The following is an 18,683-nucleotide window of genomic DNA, read 5'->3' on the forward strand; positions in this document are numbered from 1 at the left end:
CAAACAGAGTATATGCAGGGGCGGAGAATGAGTTGCCTACAGACACAGCCAAACTCCTATTGGAAATATAAGAGCGGAGCCAGTTGAGAGCTGACCCAGAGATGCCTACTCACTGCTGAAAGCGATCCATAAGGATTTTGTGATCAACACCACAATCGAAGGCTGCGCTGAGACTAAGAGGATAAGGATAGATCATTGAATCATCTGCATCTGCTGCAAGGAGGAGATCATTCAACAGGGCTGATCATCATCAGGACAGAGTGGAAGAGAAGGCAGAGAGGATCTGGGAAGCGGAGACAGATTTATGGTTTAAATGTAAAGTGAAGTGCTCGGTTAAGACTTCACCTGCCTCTGTTTGTTTTGCCTTATGCCGACCTCCTGCCGGGTGTGTGTGGAGAGAGAAATGAGGAGTGTGTGTGTTGGAGTGTCAAACACACGTTTCAGAAAGATATTGTTAGTCGTTTCAGGACTGTCTAGTCCTATTAACCATTGAATTGTTTCTGTGGGGTTCTCAGTTTCTCAGCACCTACTCCTAAATACAGTATTAAATTGATTTACTTGTTATTTCGATATTGGGAGAATATACTGGAACACATTTTTCTTTGTTGAGTGAAATCACATTAATTTAGGCATTTATAAAGAACATTATCCCGTGTTTTTATTGGAAAGCAGAACGTTTTACGAGCAATCAGACATCTGTGTTGAATATATAACCTCTCTATATACGGTATACAATATATTAAAAAAAGAACAAAGTGCATATGAAAAAATAGAAACATTCCTTTATGTTTTCCTCTTAAATTTCAATGGCCTTGGGCGTCCGGTAGTGTAGCGGTCGATTCCCTGCCTACCAACACGAGGGTCGCAGGTTCGTGTCCTCGTGTTACCTCCGCCTTGGTCGGGCATCCATACAGGCATGGTTGGCTAGTGGCTAGTGTCTGCGGGTGGGAAGCCGGCAACTGCCTTGACGTTTTTCTAGTTATTTATACATTTTAGTGACTTTATAAATGTGTTGAGTAGCACTGAGTATGGTAATTCATGCTTGTGCACTGTCTTGGGCACTTTTTGGTGTTTGGCAGTCATAATTCTCATGTTCAGAATATATGATAATACATTTCGATACATTCGATTGTGAAAATATGCTCCTCCAGTTTGATTCAAAGAGCTGACCCCAGTAGTCGGGGTTCAACCGGAAAGCGGCACGGCAGTCTATTCGGGATAGGAAGCTGAGGTCAACAACAAAAAATGAAGATGAAGAGGATGAGGGAGAGTCAATATGAGACATACCGGCACCAATCCGTCGCTACAGACCCCTTGAAAAGCGGCCCCTCAAAAACAACAGCAGCCCATCTAAAAGCGGAGCTGTTTACCAGCCTAAATAGGGGCGACACCAACTCTCCCGCCCGCTCCCTCTCACCCCCTGTGCCTTCCTTTCTTGGTCGGGGACTGCGGGCAAGAGGTGAGATGCCAGGCGGCTTGATGCCCTGCAGCCTGCCAGCCTGGAGGAGGGAGGGAGGGGTGGAGTTAGGGGGCGTGGCCAGCAGGTGAGCGCGCCTCCTCTCCATGGTTGGAGGACTTTGTTCCTTTACGAGAGCAGCGAGGCCAGAGGAACTTTCCAGAAGAGCCTTACATAGCATGAAGAAAATAGGCGAGAGGTTATTGACCCGTACGAGTCACTTTGTACCTTAGCATTCCTTTCTCGTCGCCTTCCTACCGGCTGAGGAACGGCAGATAACAATGTGCTCTACTAGCCGCTGTGCTCATGTCTGAAAAACAGAGGAGAGGGGTGGAGCTTTACCCCGTCAAATAAGACCAAGGCAGTCGATTTCAGCGAGCCAGCAAATTGAGCTTAGTGTTTCAGATCATATAATGTGAAGTGAGGTGGTTGGCAGCGGGAGAGAGAGGGGGGATGTTGGTGGGTCGGGAGTGAATAAGAGAGAGAAGAACGGTGGGCTTTCTGCTGGCTTTCTCTCCCCAGAGCACATTGGTTTCTCTGTGCCCAAAGGAGAACTAAGGCTCACTAGAGCATACATTTATTTTTACGATATTTAAACAAACAAATAACAAAAATAAATCAATGCGAAACCTCGAAACCTGACCAAAGTGTGTTTAGGAGCCCCTTCTCCCTGACAGCGAGCGAGAGACCACCAATTTCTCCCGGTCAATATTTGAGGAGCTAATTTGGAGAGTTTGTCCTCTCCGCTCGGGGGGGGGCAGGATTTGAGTGAATAGCGTGTGTTTTTCTATGCGTCGGCCGTGCGTTCGCATAATGTCGCATGAGTTTACACGCACCCCTTATCTGTCAGGCCTGCGGTCGCTCCGAGTGTGTGCGCATACACGACGGGCGCGCACGCTTCCTGCCTCCCGTCGCGTTGTTCCTACCTGCGGTCAGCTGTGCCAATAATACGGCTTTGATTAGAGGCTTATCGCAAGCCCCGTCGCACCCTTCATCACACCTCTTGGCCATGTGACAGCCACACCAGGGCCGTAAAACAAACATCCCTGAAGGCACCAGACCGGGGGCCAAGAGGAAGCTTGAAATCAAGCATTCAGTATGTGCACTTGATGATTTCATCTGACTTTTTATTGCTTTATTGGTGCGACTGCCTCACTTAACAGTCATCTCTAAATCCAGAGTTGATTAACTTCTGTTTATTCAGGGTTTCTATCCAGGTCTGAAAAGAATGGATGAGTATGGAAACTGAATTTGATTGATATATTTTTTTTACCTGGTTTCCTTTTCATTGTTTGGAAGCATTTTTCTTGTGCCTTTGTTTGGATTTTCTGTCTTGTATTCCTTACTGCAGTGCAAGCTCAGTTCACAAATGCGTTAAAATACTAGTACAATCATATGAGACATAATGGAGATACTGTATGTGAATTGGGACACCCTGATAAGCTATCTCTGAAGCTTGAGAATAGTGGCCCAGACACTAAGCAGATAGTATTTAAATTATGCTATCTAACACGTCTAGATTTGGAAAACCTACAAAACACCCAAGACTTACCTAAGACCCCTAAAAAGTATTACTAAATTGTCCTAAGACATTTATTCCATCAGTCTAAACATTGATTAACTGGATTAGATCAAATAAATAGACATGTGGCAAGTGCAAAAAACAGTACAATTTAAATTAATTTCACACTAGAGTAATTAGTTACGTCCCAGCCGTTGAGGGTATTCAAGTTTAAACATTTTAGGAGCAACTGCTGCCTTAAGCTCTTTTTGTCAACAGACACAGATAATGAAATTTTTATAGTGTCAAGCTCCACACCTGTGGACCTCTGGAAGCCACACTCAAGCTCGTACATTTAAGTTTGTTCATTTTCCTTAACTGTATAAGATGCTTTTTTCTAGTCTTATATGCATGCATGAAGGTAAGTTGGAGTATACAACATTATTTAACATTATTCAAGCATTGTGAAAGAAATTACATTCAGTACACTTCAGAAGATTGTAGCTGTGGAAAAGAAGGTCAGTGGGACCTTGATATGGCACGTATAACTTCTTCTTCTGTAAAGTCTGTAGTTTCTCAAGATAACTAGGACAAGTATTGCACCATATAACATTACAGTAATTTATATGAGGCTCAAATAAAGACTGCAAAAAAGCAAAATGTCCCTTAAAGCAGCTACGAGCAACTTTTTCGATTGTTATTAAACAGTATAAATTTAATATCAATGCATCACATCTTACCTCTAATAGTCGACGATACCAACGCAGAGTAGTCTCGCTTGAACCCCGAGTGAATCGGCCAGTGTTAGTGTGTCTGTAGCCAGGGCAGATCAGGAATTGAAATGAAACGGTTTGCAGCAGCCACTTCGGCCATAACCACAAAATAACTTCCAAAAAACCTGTTAGAATATAACGAGAGATGTTCCCGCGAGTATGCGTGGCGTTCACATTGTTTATGTTATGTTGCTAGGCAGCGCAAACGGCGTAAAAAGGCAGCTGCGTTTCACTTCCTGGTTTCACTTCCGCGTTTCACTTCCGGGTTACCCGGTCCGGTCGCTCTAGAGAGCCCCCTGTTGGCGCGAGTTTAGACAGACTATAGACTTAATAATCACCTAAGGGAGCAATCTCAGATACACACGGCTTTGGTCTCGTCGACTATTAGAGGTAAGATGTGATGCATTGATATTAAATTTATACTGTTTAATAACAATCTAAAAAGTTGCTCGTAGCTGCTTTAATAATTATACTGGAATACTGTTGAGGTTCAATACACAATACATTTTATGTAGTTGTTGACCCGCTATTGACAGATATAGTTACATGGTTGTCAAATCTCCTAGCCACTATCAACACATTGAACATTGATACAAAACAAACCAGCTTGACATTATGGGTTGCCAGGTTGGCATTGGTAACCATTTTGAGAAATTGTCAACCAATTCTTGGCCTTTGATGATCAGCGGCAACCAAAGGCCATCATCTGTTGAATAAAATAGGCTTGTTATGAACTGGCAACTGTGTTACCCTGCATTCTGCTGCCTAATGTATGCTGATGTGAATATTTATCTGATGATTTGAACATTGATTATTTGACAGATTGTATATTTTTGTCATTGAAAATGATCCTTCATTGTTGAATTTCAGCAAAATGAGAATGAATGAATGAACAAATGATTGGAAATCTTACAGTACATCTTCATTATTAAGCTGACATAACTGCAAAGTATCTTAATTACTCAAATATATGAGGTGACAAAAAATGACAACCATATTTTCAGTTTCGGCAACCAAAAGCTGATGCCTGGTTGCCAGCCTGGCAACCACTTTTAAAAGTTAGTGTTGAGCCCTGAAAAATGTAGTTGAGATTTTAGTAAGAAACTAGAACGACCATACCGCGGATATACCCTCCGCCAATAAGTGAGCAGTCGACATGCATGTCTGTCCAGACTTTGACGTTTGAGGCAAATGCGAAGAAGTTTTGTTGTTGGAGATATATATGACGTTACTGAGCTTGAAAATGGTGTTCGTGAGGTCACAGTGACCTTGACCTTTGACCACCAAAATGTAATCAGTTCATCCTTGAGTCCAAGTGGACGTTTGAGGCAATTTAGATGAAATCCCGTCAAGGGGTTCCTGAGATATCATGTTAACGAGCATGAAACGAGTGGTCATGATGTCCCAGTAACCTTGAACTTTGACCACCAAAATCTAATCAGTTCATCCTTGAGTCCAAGTGGATGTTTGAGGCAAATTGGAAGAAATTCCGTCCAGGCGTTCTTGAGATATCGCGTTAACAAGCTTGAAAATGGCGTTTGTGAGGTCACAGTGACCTTAACCGTTGTCCTTTCACCACAAAAATCTAATTAGTTCATCCTTGAGTCCAAGTCGACGTTTGAGCCAAATTGGAAGAAATTCAATCAAGGCGTTCCTGAGGTATGGCGTTAACGAGTGGTCGTGAGGTCACAGTGACCTTGAACTTTGACCTTAGAGCACCAAAATGTAATCAGTTCATCCGTGAGTCCATGTGGACGTTTGATGAAAATTAGAAGAAATTCCATCAAGGCATTACTGAGATATTGCGTTAACAATCTTGAAAATGGCGTTCAAAAGGTCACAGTGACTTTGACCTTTGATCACCAAAATGTAATCAGTTCATCCTTGCATCCAAGTCGATGTTTGAGCCAAATTGGAAGAAATGCCGTCAAGCCATTCCTGAAATATCACGTTAATGAACTTGGGAATGGCGTTGGTGAGGTCACAGTGACCTTGAGCTTTGACCTTTGACCACCAAAATCGAATCAGTTCTTCTTTGAGTCCAAGTCGGCGTTCGAGGCAAATGTGAAATTCCGTCAAGGTGTTCCTCAGATATCGCACTAACGAACGACTGACAGACAGACAACCCGAATCCATAAAAAGAAAGAAGTGTTTCCTTTATCTCACCCTAGAGTAGGGCTGGGTCGGTTTGAAAATTTTAAAACCGGTTCGATATTGCCGTCTAAACCGGATCGAACCGGTATACCGATTTTTTTTGTAATTATTATTATTATTTTTTTTTTAAGCAGGGCTCCCGAGTGTGGCTCATAACTGTCTGTAGTGCAACTTCAGTCCACCTGATAGCGATAATACACCTCTAAGCTGGTATTGTCAACCAGCAATGATACTGAATAAAAAGAAGCAGGACACCTGTGTAACAAACACACCCTGTATTTATTTCTCATAACTATTCAGCTTAACTTTTCTTCAAACATCAACATAATAAACAAAATAAGACTATTGCATACTAGTGCAACTTGAGAAGAGGCTAATACGAACAATAGTGCAATCAGAATGGACTGGCAAATTTTTTTTTTTTTTTTTTTTTTTTTTAAGGTTTTTTCGGTTCGCACGTGATCAAACCGGTTTGGGCTCGTACACCGAACCGAACCGGTAAAACCGGAAATCGACCCATGCCTACCCTAGAGATAAACTTTAAAGTTAAAACTTAAAGTCTGAACGAAACTCTTCATTTATGTTTCCCTATCGCCCCACTCCCCTCCTCTCTACCTCAGGCTCTGCCACAGGTGTGCTCTGGGCAGCAGGAGGCTTTGGGGTTCAACGCCGAGCTCCAGGATCTGTACAGGAGCATCGTCACCAACGGCAACACGAACACACGCAAACGCAAACTGTCAGAGAGACGTTCCTCCGAGGAGAACCGGCCCGAACCCGAGCTCGCCCCTTCTCCAGGTCTGATCCACACCTACGCAAGTCAACATTTACTTCGGAAAGGGCGTCCGGGTAGCCTGGTATCCAGCCCTATGAATCTGGATAGGGGCTGGATACCAGGCTAGCGTCCGGGTAACCTCGCATCACCAGCCCCCCCCCCCCCCCTTTTAGTCTTTTTTTAATTGTGAAAGAACAGGTAGTCATGGGTGTCACAATGTCAGATCACAGTACATTCTGTACATAGTACATATACATAGTACATCTTTATATACAATACCACACTTTTCTTAACGGTGTATTTACATAATCCATTTTCCCCAGTACTCGTAACATTGGTCTAATTTAAGCCTTACATTGAAAGTGTTTCCATATAGCATTTAATTTATAATTCCCAGTCACTGGTCCCTTGTCGGAGGATCAATCTGCAACCATTTACGGGTTATGTCTTTCTTACTACTTGTCAAAATGATCTTCATACCTCTTTCTCAAAGGAGAAGAGCCTTGTATCCATTAGTGGCGTCCCGCCCCAAATCGGGCGGTGTTTCCACTTTGTGTGCTGCAGTATTTTCGTTCCCCCATAGAAAGATGATTTTATAGGCTGTTAGTTCATATTATTTTTGTAGCTACATAGCTAGATAACGTGCATCACATTTATTTATGTTACTATGATGCCCTGTTTTCAGAGCAGAATGATTTTTTGGAGCACAAAAGTTGTGCATCCCCAGATCTTACAAAGCCTTTTGTCACCACACTAGCGTCCCGCTAGTGCAGCGATAGATTCCCTTGATTTTTTGTTGTTGTTGTAAAAAGCAGTGTGAATATTACGGGTGAGAATCACAAAGTCATGATACGATACTATCACGATATGCTGCTCACAATAACTATGGTATCACGAGACAGCGAAAAAAAAGTTGTGTATTTATTCACCGCATTGTGGTGTCAGTTTCACAAGATTTGACAGCTGCAATGAAACAATGTATAAAGTGCATAGTCTTAGCTCAATGCCTCTTTAACACATGCGCACACACACACACACACACATACTCCAGCTTGTCCACGCGTGCCATCATTCCATGGTAAAATAAGCATAAACTGGCAAAAGGCTGAACTGCCAGAAAGCAGAACAGTTATGGAGTTAAAATGTTTAAAGGAAGGAGAAAACGATGCCTCACTAAAATATTTTCAATCAACTTGTTTTACATAAACCCTGGACACATTTCAGTGCTTACCAACTTGTTTTATTTAAATAAGACATATTGATATTTGGCGCCAGTGTATTGATAACGTATCACAAGAGGAAGTATCACAATATATTCCAGTATCGATATTTTGTCCCACCACCTAGTGAATACATAATAAATCACATCAATCCTATAGCAGTCCCTCTTCTTTTGCTGCTTGTGAAAGAGAAGGCAATGCCAGCATCGTGTGGCTGGCCCAGGCCCATATGAATAACAGGCATGGCTTGATTTACATTCATGCGAAAATCTGGTTGAGCCTGTGAAGTACTGTAAAAATAACCTATGGGTTAAAGTAGGCCCTGCCAGTTCCATGAGGAGCAAATCTTTAACTTTTGCTAAAGCATCTTTCCTTCTTCCTTTGTCCTCGACTGCATTGTCCTCTTGTCCTTTATCATGTTCACCAGTGGTTGTGTTTAGTTCAATCTAGCTAGTCCTCTTGAGACATGCTCGTGCCATTAGCTGATGCCATGGCAATCAGCTAGTCTTCCTGGGGTCCACACTTGTCATAGTGTACATCAATTACTTGTTAAACATTAAATTACATACATTTTGATTCATATAAAAATACATTCATGAAATTATGTGATATAAACTTTAAATTACATAGATTTTCATTAGTATAAAAAATTGTTTGATGTACAATTCAAGGCTAGTCATCAGTGATGATGTCATCAGTGATGTCATCCTTCCTGGTGCCAATAGGGCAGGCCGCGTAGCGGCCGAGCTGCATATGCAACGCGCAGTGGGTAAGCTGCAGGGCGGGCGAGGCCGCTAGCCCGCATAGGGGGCGAGCCTAGTTGCTAGTTTAATAAGATTGCCGAGCTCTACTGATTATTTCCCCTTGATTTTATTCATGACAGACTTGATGACACATTGACATTGACACTACTTAAATTATTCAGCTTCCAAATACATGTTCTCCTACTATTCTCTGCTCCTTTTATGCTGTCCACTACTCTGCTCTCCACTGCTCTGCTCTCCACTGCATTGCAAGAAATGTTTTAAGGGGAACCTGAGGATTAATGCCGTTCCCCCTCTTGTCCTCACCGTTCCCTCTCAACGTTTACTCTGGGAACTCCGTTCCCAAGCGTTCCCCCCCATTTCCACCACTGGTCATAATGCAGTCCGATACTCCTCACCACCCATCAGATCCCAGTCACCCAATGACACACACACACGTGATACTGTATTTTGGTGGCTTAGCGTTAGAAAAAAATAATTTTGAATAACTGCATAGGTTGTGAGCAGGAGAAAATAAAGTAATAGTCATCAAATGTAGCATATATTCATGGCTGTATAGCTAAACAGAGATAATAGTGGAAAGAAATGTCACAACACTCGGGAAAACCTTAATGAAAAACTGCAAAATGAAGACTTCAAAATCAAATCATTGTGGGAGAAATGTTTTGAAGCGGTTCAGGACGGCGCTGCGGGGGACAGCTGTGGCATCTGTAACGAATGAGAAGAAATCTACATGTATGACAGACTTAAACATGACACCGCAAGGAGGATCCAAGACACCCCCCCCCCACACACACACACACACACACACAGTGTAATGCTGCATTCAGGTACTCCTCGGATGGTCCCATTTCCCGAGTTGGGAAGTCGTTCTTCCGGCTTTTAAGTCATAATGTGGAAACAATGTGGAAGCATCCATGCACAGCGTTAACAGTTTTTTCCCAAGTGAAACAGTATGAATCTTTACACAGTGGAATCCGCGTATAGTGATCACGGCATCTCTGTCTGCCTGTCAGTCTGTGGAGAGATGGCGGCATCTCTGTCTACGCGAGACCGCGGTGTTTGAAACAGGAGGCCTGACTTATGTATTTTTAAAGTCAATAACATTCAGTAGGCTAAATAACAGAGCTGTCCGTTTCATTACTTTATATGTACTGTTCATGTAATAAATACACTAATGTCAATTAGATGGTAATCTACATGAGAAATAAAGAAAACGGGAAAAAAAACAGTGATAATGATCATCTGCTTATAGTGATCAATTTGATCCGTCGGCATCCCAAGGTGATCACTATAAGAGGAGTGCACTGTATTAATAATTTTGGCCCAGACTTGTTGCTGCATCAGTACATTCCCTAAAAACAACTAAAGTAGTTGCTTTACCTGAGTTGTTGTTATCAGGCCAGGGTTAATACTAATAAATAGCATTTTTCTTTTTCTTTTTTAGAACAATATAGAAACAAGACAAACAGGCTCAGACACAGGAAAAGAAAGTAAGAGAGAAAAAAAACATACATCATGAACATTCAACATTACAACGTGGTGCTACCAGCCGTACAAGGTGTTCATGTGCTTGTAGGAGATAATGGACAAGGGATCCCACGCAAGGGGTCAATTAGATACCAGCTGGGCGAGCCATCCGTCACTCCCAACCTCAGTCACTGTTCATTCTTAACCTCGTCAAAGTAGGCCAAAAATGGGTCCCAGATAGTTGAGAACCTTTTGAGCGAGTTGGTTCTCAGGGACCTGAGTCTCTCCATCTGTATAACAGAGATCATGTCCATCAGCCACACGTGAAAAGAAGGTGAAGAGGAAGACTTCCATTCCTTCAGAATGAGTCTTTTGGGGACAGTTATGTCAGAGATTGTTGCACAGCTGTAGGGAAGTTCAGAGAGGACTCCGAGCAGCCGAAGATGGCGAGTTCTGCCTCCGGCTGTAGGGTTATTTTGTAGGCCTTAGAGGACCATAGTACCACTGGTGGCCTTACCACCAGTAAGGCAGGAGATAGTGTGCCCTCTGACACCTGACAATAAATAGCATTTCTAACTAATGTATAGGTCACTCTACAACGTGGACAGCAACTAACGGTAATACCATATTACAAAGTACATGTGAGCAAAAAGTTGATATGTAATAACAAGATCACTTACCACCAACAAAACATTTACTTTTGTCCGCCATTTCCGCCTGCGTTTATGATGGCAAGGTATGTACCAAAATCTTTGCCAACTTGAGGGGCGTTGACGTGAATTTTCCAAGTCAGGAACTCATTTTTCAGATTATTCCGACACCACCTGAATGCAGCATAATCCATGTCTCCATGCTCCAGGTGAGGCGGCCGTGAGCGCTGAAGCAGGTGAAGCCAACAGAGAGGAGAGCTGGAATGACCGGGAGGATGCAGATAGAGCCAAGATGGCTGCTGCAGCCGCAGAACAACAGGTACCGCAAGGAGGAGAGATCAGCAGAGAGCAGAGATTCCCTTTCTAATCCAAAATGAATCTTTTTTCTTCAAGTTTGAAAAACGACCTACTTGGTTTGCTAATTAAGCAGATCGTCATAGTTTTGACTTGATTATTTATTGCATTATTGCTTGAATATTATTATTATACAAATATGTGCATCAGCCTTTGCCTCCTCATTAACTCCTATAAATAAGTTGTTATGGAAATGCCCTGTATTCACCTTTTATGGCAATCGAATTTCTCAGATCAGTCAATCCTGAAAACAAAACAAAAAGTAAATCATAGTCAACTTAAGCAAACTTTTCCAACTGTAAAACAGACTATTGTGGGTGATTTTTACTTTTAGTTGAGAAAGAATGGCAGCTGGAGGCATTAACAATGACATTATTAATAACAGAAGTTTGACAGATGGAAGAAGTGATAAGGCAGAGACCGCTAATACAACTATATCCACAAATGTAAGAGCTGAAGCTAGTAACGTTTTGAAGTAGCTTATTAAAAAATGGGTCAAGGAATTAACCTTGCAGCCCTGACAGCACCCTTGAAAGTGGGAGAGAAGTTAAAATGTTTGGTGAATCAGATCCTTCCAGAACCAAACTATGGACTAAGCTTAATGGATAAGCGTACAGACAGTACACCAGTATGTCGGGGCGTCTTGGAGTAAAGGTAAAAGCAGACGCCTACCACCACGGAGATCCGGGTTCAATTCCCGGTAGCGGTACGTCCTGCTAGGTCAGACTTTCCTACAGACACAATTGGCCATTTTTGCGGGTGGGAAGCCAGTGGTGTATGAGTCCTGGTCACTGCACTAGTGACTCCAGGCTCCTCTGGTCAGTCGGAGTGCCTGTTCAGGGAGGAGGGGAACTAGGGGGAATAGTATGATCCTCCCACGCGCCACGTCCCGCGGGTGAAACTCCTTGCCGTCAGGTGAAAAGAAGCATGAACTGCACATGTATCGGAGGAAGCATGTGCTAGTCTACAACTCTCCCCAGATCAGAAGAGGGGGTGGGGCAATGACCGGGACAGCAGGGGGAATTGACCAAGTACAATTAGGGAGAAAATGGGAGAAAAAACAAAAACTTGTTTAAAAAAAAGTTCACCAGTATGTCTGCTCTCCCTCTGTCCTCTGCAGTCTCTACCTGTCCCAGCCAGTCCTTCAGAGCGACCCGCCTCAAGACCAAAGAAGAAGAAAAAAGCTGGACTCTTCAGATGAATCAGTAGGAAGCAATCAACGACAAATAAGGAGTTAATTTCCAAAGTGCTTTATTTCCATTTTGAAAATGTCTCAGTGTTGCAAACTGTCTTGTTTTTAACATTCTCCTTTTAAGGAGACTTTTGTTTTGTTTTGTTAGGAGACCCGCTACATTTAATTACAGTTTTTATTCGTTTATGGAGATGATTTTATGTGGAAAATGTTTCAATAATAAATGTAATGTTTTTATATTTTAATGATTTTATGATGTGACACATCGAGCACAAACTCATGGCTTTTGCCTCAGATTTTTTTACCTTTTAAGTTGTGATAATTGCTGAAACATTCATTATTTAATAACAAAGTAGGTTACATTGCTGGAGAGAAACTAGACCTAATGTAGAAAACATGCTATTAATACAGTAATTCTAATAATAAGAAATAACTATAACACTTATCAAACTTACAAAGTGCTGGAAAACACAATGAACACACATACTAAAGGGAAAATGTAATACAGATATTGCTTTTAGCCACAGTCCACAAACTTAGGATATTGCCAGGCTTTATGAAAGTCATGTAACAACATTTAGTCTTCTTTTCCCATGTAGCTGAACCAAGTGCTTAAAGAGTTTGATGTTGCTGCTTTTTTCCCTTTCCCAGTAAGAAGAATGTTAAAATTAATATAAAATTATCTGAAATATTAAAATGTTGTAATTGCACCTCAGTAGCCACATTACATACAATATAATTGTGAATTTCTCTCTCTTTCTTTCTATCTGAGAGACGCGTACAAATCTCGTCTCTGACCCCCAGGCCGCCCTACTGCTCAAACGTCAACATCTGCTCAAAGATCTTCGGGGAGTTTGGGAAGCGCAAGATAATAATAATAATAATAATAATAACTTGATTTATATAGCACCTTAAAAACAGTGTTTACAAAGTGCTTTGACAGACAAAATAAAAGCAGAGTACGGTAGTTAAATTGTGAATTTAAATTGTAACAAAACAATGACAAACAGGGATCATATGATGAAAACCAAAATAAACTGTAAAATAGTAATATAGTGTTATTTCTGCAATAACCGCACTTATGGCTGTGTTTGCTCGTTGCTTCGGCAGACAACAGACCGTTTTGCCAGCGGCGTCCCTGATTGGCCAGTTACATTGTCAAATACGAGGCAGGTCCCTGATTGGCCCGTGCACTTTGTATTTTCTGGAAATCACTGGGGGAGGGCTGGAGTCCAGACTGATCTGCAGAACGAAAGCCAATGAAGAGACGATAAAAAGCAGATAAAAAGAGGACATCACATGAAAGCAAGTCTATAAAAATGAGTTTTAAGAAATAAAAAAAAACAAGACCCGGGAAGCCGATTCATGTCAAAACAAGATGCCGCCATCTATTAATACTCGAGAACAGTGGATTTTGGCTAAGAGAACGCCAACAAGCCATCGATTTAGTTCTGATTACTGTTTTCTTGCATTATTCAAGACATTGACTGTACTGGTTTGTGTAGAAAGTGGATATAGGACTTATTCTATATTTTGAAAGCAGAGATATTTCAATTCTAAAATTCAAACCCGCTTTTATTCTTCCTAGTGTTAAAGGATTCAGGAAGACACTTTAGCTTCGTTATCATCGTAAGTTTCACAAGAAATTGCCGTTTGTGTTTTTGAAAGGTTTGAAAACACCTATGCCGAAGTTATACGCTGAAGCAACGTTCAGTGTCCTTGTTAACAGGCGAGACCAATCAAGCTGCGTGCTGCAGCGATAGTTTCAGCTTCTGTTCTATTTTTCACGAGCGGCCAGGCATGAAGTCAATGCAAGTTTTGAGTAGGGCAGGGCAGCGGCGGGTAAAACGGAGCGAGGCACTGAGGAAAAGAGAGCTTCTGGTGTGAATGGCAAGGCTCCTGCTCGAAGCTTCCGTGAAGCGCTGCTTCTGAGATGCCTATGGTGTGAACCAGGGCTTAAGATGACCCCTAACTTTAATGCTACTAACCCAAAAAGTTATTCACGTTCATGCCAGCAGTCAATATGAGAGAGTGGAAGTCTTTTTTTTTTTTTTTTACTAGGCATCTCGCGCGCTACGCGCGCTTGATTCCTAGGCTTGCCCGATATGCAGGCTCGCCCGCCCTGCAGCTTGCATATGCAGCTCCTGCTCTATGGCACCACGGATGACATTAGAGCAATCACCTAATAAGAAAATCCGGCTCCGTCAGGTCACCCGCACAGCCCAGGGGCGGAAGCCATCGTCTCCGTCTGGTTCCTCCCTGATTCTACCTACTTATACTCCCATCACTCAGACTGATGACATCATCACTGATGACATCATCACTGAACTATAGCCTCAGCCTTAGGGCAATTCATCTGCCCTAATTAAAAAATCTGGCTCCGTCAGGTCCGTCAGGGTGCTCTTTACACTTCCTGAAAGTTTCAGCCCAATCGCACGTAAAGCGGCATAGCTGTGGCTGGCCAGAATTCTTGAGACAAACCGACAGTCCACATTGCCAAATGTATATATATATGTGTATAAATGGATAGATAAGATAGATGGTGCATATCTATTATCACTTTGGAACAAAACTGCATTTGTCCACAAGCTTTCAGGTCTTCTGATTTGAATTTTGAAACTACAAAATATGCCTCTGCTAATTCAATATTCCTTGTGTATTTTGTAATGCGTTTAGTTCTTCTGTGGTAGACTTAATTTGTAACCAGATATATTTTGAAGTACCCCCACCCCCACCACCACCACCACCACCACCACCACCTAGCACAGACTGAGCATAATAAGCATTGATCCCACTTGCCAGAGCTGACAGCGGTCGATAGTGCAGCCGCTCTCCTTTTTTCAGAGGAGAGTGAGATGTTGACTCAAGGTGTTGCAGCATCTCCGGAATGCTATTGAAGTTGTAGTTGAAAAGTCACTGTTTGCCTGTATGGTTCAGAACGATTTGAAGTGTGTTTCTGGCCTTAAGAAAAGAGACAACCATAGCCATTTATAGAGTGACCGGTATTATTGAATCGCTGTTTAACTGAAATTTGGCATTTTGCATCATTTAGGGCAAGAGTTTCTGCATTTATTCATGTCAAAGATCCTCCTAATTGATAGCCACAAACGGCAATTTCTTCTAGTCACTTTTAGATATCTCACTGTCCATCCTAATCATCTTGTGAGTGGAATAACTACAAATATTCTTCTGTTTGCTGCATGTGGACGGCCCAGTGGGAACCACCGTTCAAGGGTATGACATCAGTGCCAGCCTCTTTAATGGCTGGAGAGGCTCAGCAACAGTCTCAGTGGGGCGGTCCAGTCTCTGGGTGTTAGGTGTCCCATCTCCGTCGGTGAAACCGGACCTGACCACACTCTCCTCACCGAGCCACTCCATTATCCACAGCTGATCTCCGCGCACAAAGAGCCGCAGCTTGTTACAGATCTGTCTGCAGAGTCTCTCATCTTAAAGGAAAATCCACTGTAAAACACTTAAACAGTGTTAACAGCTATCAGTGATGTCTAAATCCACTGTAAAACACTTAAACAGTGTTAACAGCTATCAGTGATGTCTAAATCCACTGTAAAACACTGTTAACAGCTACATTGTTAACAGCTATCAGTGATGTCTAAATCCACTGTAAAACACTGTTAACAGCTACATTGTTAACAGCTATCAGTGATGTCTAAATCCACTGTAAAACACTGTTAACAGCTACATTGTTAACAGCTATCAGTGATGTCTAAATCCACTGTAAAACACTGTTAACAGCTACATTGTTAACAGCTATCGGTTATGTCTAAATCCACTGTAAAACACTGTTAACAGCTACATTGTTAACAGCTATCAGTGATGTCTAAATCCACTGTAAAACACTGTTAACAGCTACATTGTTAACAGCTATCGGTGATGTCTAAATCCACTGTAAAACACTGTTAACAGCTACATTGTTAACAGCTATCAGTGATGTCTAAATCCACTGTAAAACACTGTTAACAGCTACATTGTTAACAGCTATCGGTGATGTCTAAATCCACTGTAAAACACTGTTAACAGCTACATTGTTAACAGCTATCGGTGATGTCTAAATCCACTGTAAAACACTGTTAACAGCTACATTGTTAACAGCTATCGGTGATGTCTAAATCCACTGTAAAACACTGTTAACAGCTACATTGTTAACAGCTATCGGTTATGTCTAAATCCACTGTAAAACACTGTTAACAGCTACATTGTTAACAGCTATCGGTTATGTCTAAATCCACTGTAAAACACTGTTAACAGCTACATTGTTAACAGCTATCAGTGATGTCTAAATCCACTGTAAAACACTGTTAACAGCTACATTGTTAACAGCTATCGGTGATGTCTAAATCCACTGTAAAACACTGTTAACAGCTACATTGTTAACAGCTATCGGTGATGTCTAAATCCACTGTAAAACACTGTTAACAGCTACATTGTTAACAGCTATCGGTGATGTCTAATATGAGAAAATGTTTCAGGAAGTTAAACACTGTTAACAAAAGAACGAGGGTTTCTTTCTAGAGCCGCCATTTTGAACCAAGAGACGTTCAACAATCACACAGGGAGAAATCCATCGTAGAAGCAAGACCAGCAGTTTCCCACAGAGCTGCATGTTTATTTCATGTTTATTTCTGCTGTAAAGTCAGGCATTTTAACATGGGATGAACAGGGAATGACTCCCTTTTTTAGCCAGCCTCAAGTGGCCATTCGATGAACTGCAGTTTTTGGAACTTCAGCATTGGCTTCACCTTTACAAGGCGGAACTCCTCACATGAGAGAGACCAGAATGCAATGCGGCATCAAGACGCCTTGGGTTCTACATAAGGGGGTTATTCTCACATTTTCTCAATTGGACTCATATTCTATCGCTATAACTCTCCATAAAACCCATTGCTGAGTGTAACAAGTCTGTACTCTGGAGGTTCTCGAATAGCATTCTGGGAAATGTAGGAAATCACTAACTGCAGTAGAAGCAGATGAGATGAAGCAGGTTGAGGGAAAGTTGCATCACAAAATACCTCCCGGAATACATTCATCACAGATGTGTGATATATAACAGAGGATCTGAGCATGCGTTTTTCTAAAGTAGGGTCTTGGGGCCTCTGGGGGTTCCAGGCAGTCCCCAGCAAAATGATTATGACACACAACTGAATGATTGAATAGTTTGAAGGCATTTGCACAATGAGGGAATGCATGTTTTGGTCAAAGGTTTCCCTCTCCCCATTGTTACTTCCTCACCTACAGTGCAGACTGTTATGTCATTCTGTATGAAGTCCTATCTAACATAACCCTCTGTTGACTGTGATCTATGAATGCAGTTCTTCTCAACGTGGGGTCTGGGGACCACCAGGGCTCCTTGAGGGGGTTCCCGAGGGTCCCTAGAAAATGTATGAATTGCTAAACTTCACCATATATCGTTTACAAGACAACACAATTAGAGAATGTAGAAGAATTAAAGTTTATAGTCATGGAATTTCACCAAACTAATAACCACCAAAATATTCTTCCATTTTGGTCTGAGATATTGGCAACTAATGATTATTTTCATTATCGATTAATGGTTGGTTATTTTCTCAACTAGCGTTAATCAATTTGTCATTTGGTCTTTTTCGCCACAGTCCACAACCCAAACATAATCATAATAATGTTACTGTCATAAAAGAGAAAGACATTAGAAAATATTCACATTTAAGAAGCTGGAATGCGTTTTTTTTAATTAGTCTAGACTCTAAACAATCAATTATCAAAATAGTTGGGATATACATTTTCTGTCAAATCGACTACTGTAATCGTTGCAGCTGTCAGACACAAAATCTCATGGGGGTCCATGGCTCTAATGTGGACAAATTACGTGTTCTCGTCTCCTCGATATGAAAGGGTTGTGAATCACTGCTCTAGTGCCGACCTTCTATTTTGGGGGCCTTGACATGAAAAGGTTTGATAACCAGCCCTGTCTTGAGGCGCGCACCTGTGTTGGTGCTTGCGCGTCTTCCTGTGACAAGAGTCCAAAGGACATGAGTGCGCGCACCAGGCTGGACTGTTTTGTCTCCTTTTGGCTGAAGCGGAGCGGCAGAGATGAAGGGCGACGCGCGGCCGGCTGTGCCACCCAGATGGGAGGAGAGGTGGCGGTAGGCTGTGACAGAGCAGAGGGCAGGTCCGGGCGGCAGGGCAGGGCGCGGTCTCCTTCTCCTCCGCGGGCACCTCATCTGTGTGTAGCAGGATCTCTTCCATTTCCATTCCTGCCAACAGCCTCGCGCCACAGGGACGCATTGAGAACAACCCCGAGAGGCAGAAACCGCTGCGGGGACACCCTTTGACCGCCGTGCCCAAAAGGCGCAGCCAGCCTACGCACTGTGCGCCTGTCTGTC

At 42.3% G+C, this 18,683-nt stretch overlaps 1 protein-coding gene across 3 annotated transcripts in view; it reads left to right on the top strand.

The window, feature by feature from the left end:
* Nucleotides 1-12,954, top strand: part of nhej1 (nonhomologous end-joining factor 1) — a 58,067-nt gene extending 45,113 nt beyond the window's left edge. For all 3 annotated transcript variants that reach the window (XM_083632704.1, XM_083632706.1, XM_083632705.1), the window contains exons 7-9: nucleotides 6,505-6,679; nucleotides 10,970-11,079; nucleotides 12,235-12,954. In XM_083632704.1, coding sequence (XP_083488830.1) covers nucleotides 6,505-6,679; nucleotides 10,970-11,079; nucleotides 12,235-12,315 — 366 coding nt within the window. In that variant the 3' untranslated portion in view covers nucleotides 12,316-12,954. The remainder of the gene's footprint in view (nucleotides 1-6,504; nucleotides 6,680-10,969; nucleotides 11,080-12,234) is intronic.
* Nucleotides 12,955-18,683: the final 5,729 nt, after the last annotated feature.

Source organism: Poromitra crassiceps (genome assembly GCF_964638095.1).
Source record: "Poromitra crassiceps genome assembly, chromosome: 3".
Classification (NCBI taxonomy): domain Eukaryota; kingdom Metazoa; phylum Chordata; class Actinopteri; order Beryciformes; family Melamphaidae; genus Poromitra; species Poromitra crassiceps.